The 3881-nt window shown below is 40.7% G+C and overlaps 1 protein-coding gene across 1 annotated transcript; it reads left to right on the top strand.

Annotated features, from left to right (window-relative positions):
- Nucleotides 1-1880: 1880 nt before the first annotated feature.
- Nucleotides 1881-3881, top strand: slc14a2 (solute carrier family 14 member 2; the record flags this gene model as incomplete). Its single annotated transcript, XM_083912778.1, has 5 exons — nucleotides 1881-1972; nucleotides 2351-2540; nucleotides 2758-2886; nucleotides 3282-3474; nucleotides 3786-3881. Coding segments are annotated over exons 1-5 (636 nt in total), but the record flags the coding sequence as incomplete, so codon positions are not given.

The raw sequence follows: 3881 nt of genomic DNA, 5'->3' as shown, positions 1-3881 counted from the left end.
TCTGGCCTCAGGTAGGGTGTGCTTATATCATTTATTTTCTCTCCTGTCCTCCTGCTGGGGATAGCTGTAACCTGTTGCTCCCTCTGCCAAAATTATTATTAGCTATAACATTAAAAAACTGCTCAGTTGAGCCAGAATTCACAACACCAGGACCCTAAAACGAGAAAGATTCACTGTTAATGTTGTTGTGGGAATTTTGGATATCTGTAATTCATAATCTTAGTTTTGTCAGACGCAGTTCAGTGTCTCCTCTGTTTAACCTTATCATATGACTAGTATATAGCTTGTTTGTGCTAAATGGATAACATAAATAACTGCCTCATGACATGGTATAATGGCATATCTGTGCATCTGTACATCATGTTTCTTGCAGGTCATTCTGCAAGATTGTTGTCTTAGCTTGTTTTATCTATTACCATGTGACCCTGTCTGTCTGGATGGGGTGTCTCCTCCTTTTAAAAGGCTGAGCACCAGTGGGCTCGGGGTCATTTCTGCTAAACTCTGAGCTTTGTGAGGAAGCAGAGATGAACATATTTTTGTCTGCAGAAGAAATTACTTTGTCAAAATAAACCACGGAGAAAAAGCTGAACCTGTTTGTTGATCTTTATTGAAGAAATCCATTTCCACAACAATGTAGAGTTGAGGATTTTTTATTTCAACATTTTGTAGTTGTATTAGGCTGCTCCCCAAAACTTTAATGAATCTCTTTGTGTAGTTCTCCTTTAAGTTACTGAGGTCCAAATTCAGCAGTGTCTGGCAGTGACACACCTATCTGAAGCGTATGACTGATTTGTCACATTGGTGTTGGTAAGGGATCAGATGAAGATATTGAGTTTCACATAGATTCTCTGCAGCATTTCATGTGACTTAAACACCTGCACCTGAAAAAAAACCATTTCCTTACCTGACCAAATCTTAACATCATCTGTGGCTATATCTTTGTAGAAGAGAGGGCAGAAACTACGTAGACTAGAGAGACCTGGGCGTAGCAAAACATTATCACAGCGGACTGTCAGTGATTCCTGTAGAGATTGAGAAGGGGAAATTAAGAGGTGGAGTTGTGTGTGTGGTCTGTTCCTATAAAAGCCTTCAGCTGAAGTCTCTGTAGTACAGCTGACAACCCTTGCAGCGTGCGTCTATTCTGGGACATATGCCTGGATCACTCTGCACAAAGGTAGGAGCACTTATAACTGTTTGTCAAAGTCTCTGAAGTTTACCAGGACAGTAAAATGTACCTGTTTCATCAAATAAACTAACATTTATAGAAGATTTCAGATAAAAGGTTATATAAGGTATATTATTCCTTCATCTGAGAGCATTGTTTTTGATGGATAATTCATTCAAATTCAATCACTCATTGTACTATAGGTATAGTATATGTAATCTGCATTAAATAAACCAACAAATGCATTCACATTCAGTTAACATTTGCTTACATATTTTCAAATATTTGAAACAAATATGTGTGTAATTTTGAATTTTAATACATAATGTGCTGTCCGTTTGGAAGTCAAATCATGTTTGATTTCATGTTGTAATTTATTTATTTTTTAAGCAAACGGAAGAAACACGGATTCAGAGTGACTCCTTTTCTTCTCTCCTCTCAGGATATTCAGAAGAATATCAACTGGTCCACTTCTGCCTCCTCCTCCCCTCCTGTCACCACCCTCACTGTAAATCAGTCATTCTCACTTCAGTCGGACAGCACAACTTCGATGCTGTGTGCATTTTTTACATACTTTTAACAGGCCTGGAAATGAAATTCTCTAATTCATTCCTAACCCGCAGGAGCTCCAGCCCCTGATGGCCCCCCCTGACCTGTCGTCTCAGCATGTCAAGTCCAAGGAGGACAGGAAGATGAAGGACCCTGTGCAGCCTGGGCCCACGAATCTGCAGAGAACCAGGGCCCACTTCCTCAAGGGGGTCTCCTACTTTTCTGGAGACATGGAGGTGTTTGGAAAGTGGATGGAAAGTAAGTCAACATTCATTTCTTACTCTACTCGCCCACGAAAAGGCAGTATATCCATGGTGTGATTTCAGAATATTATAAATAACTTGCTGATAACCAATAGGGCAATATATATGGAATCCCACAGTGTGATTGGGCTTCACAATGTTGCTGCCAAACTATTTATCTACAAACAATTATATGTCACTCACCTTTAAGGTGAGCTAGGAGACTTTATAGACTTGCAACATGTCAAGATACAGCTTAATGTTACTTTGTTTCAGTAGAAAGAGCCTGTTGTCCACATAAAATAAAGCTTGTTCGACCTTGGACGATCATGTTGTGAAATATAGTCATGGGAAGCCTTATCAGCTCTGTCTGTTTTCTCTCTCCGTCCTCCAGAACAGTTTTTCTTGCTGCAGTTGCTGGACTGGGTTTTGCGTGGAGCTGCTCAGGTGATGTTCGTGAACAACCCTCTGAGCGGCCTGATCATTTTTGCTGGCCTCATCCTGCAGAACTACTGGTGGGCTCTCAACGGCTTTGTGGGCACACTCTTCGCCACCATCTCTGCCCTTATCCTGCAACAGAGCAGGTTTGAACAAATCAGTTAATTAGAAATAATTACATGTTACTAAATAGAGATAAAGTTTGATGTGAATTGACACCTATTTACAGTCCACCGTATTTAATTTGCATTAATAAATAATAATTTCCTTTTGGTAGTAAAAGTGAAATGGTTATGTGGGATGATATAACACTGTTGTACAGCAGGAAAGACATTTATTAATTCAAATAACTTTTTTATTTAGGGGTGCAATAGCTGCAGGGCTGTATGGTTACAATGGCATCCTGGTGGGTCTGCTGATGGCTGTGTTCTCCAACAAAGGAAACTGGTACTGGTGGCTCCTGCTACCCAACATCTTCATGTCAATGATGTGGTAAGCAACTGGATTGACTAGTGGTAAAATGATACAGCAGATTAATGTCATAACAAATGAGAGGTAGATATAAAAAAGTTAATAAATGAACCAAAGACGTGACACGTAGAGTGATTGTTTACCGCAGTATGGCTGTGGAAATAGTTTCCCTTTGTGCTTCTAAATCCAGGTTTGATTAGCCTGTTCTCAGCCAATCACTGCTGATGATCTAGTCAGCCATAAAGCAAATTTAGTTATGTTCATTGTGGTTAAGTTGGGAGAACATATAGACGGTGTTACAGCCATGTTCAAAATGTGAAGAAGCTACTATAAAGGTGAATGAGATATAAACACACATTCTAATCAATATACTTAAGTTAAGAAAAACATGTTGATGTTGTATCTTTGTGTTTCAGCCCGGTTTTGTCCAGTGCCCTGGCGTCCATTAACAGTCGCTGGGATCTGCCAGTGTTCACCCTACCCTTCAACATCCTAGTGTGTCTCCACATGGTCGCCACCGGACACTACAATCACCACTTCCCCCAAGTCCTCATTCAGCCTCGCTCAGAGCTGGCCAACATCACCTGGGCGGAAATCGACGTAGCCAAGGTGACAATGTTTTTTTGTACGATACTAAACACACCTCTCTGTGGGCTGGTACACTGTATAGAAGTCAGAGGCTTTTACCTTTTGTTCCAATGGTATTTCAACTCTAACTTATAACAAGTTTCCTGCCAGGCTGAAATGTTCTGTAGGAGCAAACTGTAACTGTCCCTCTTTACATAAGTGCATATGTGAGTTTAAGGTGTATAGGTGATGACAGAACAGGGATGTACATGAATTAACACCCATTCACACCCAACCAGAAGTCTAGTAAGGTGCTTAACAGGTATGTAACCTTTGTGTCTGTCCCTTTTTAGCTTTTCATGTCAGTGCCTGTGGGAATTGGCCAGGTCTACGGCTGTGACAACCCTTGGACAGGAGGAATCTTCATCATCTCACTCTTCATCTCCTCC

Source organism: Echiichthys vipera (assembly GCF_963691815.1).
Source record: "Echiichthys vipera genome assembly, chromosome: 4".
NCBI lineage: Eukaryota > Metazoa > Chordata > Actinopteri > Perciformes > Trachinidae > Echiichthys > Echiichthys vipera.
The sequence above is the reverse complement of the archived record's forward strand: the minus strand, read 5'-3'. Positions and strand labels throughout refer to the sequence as shown.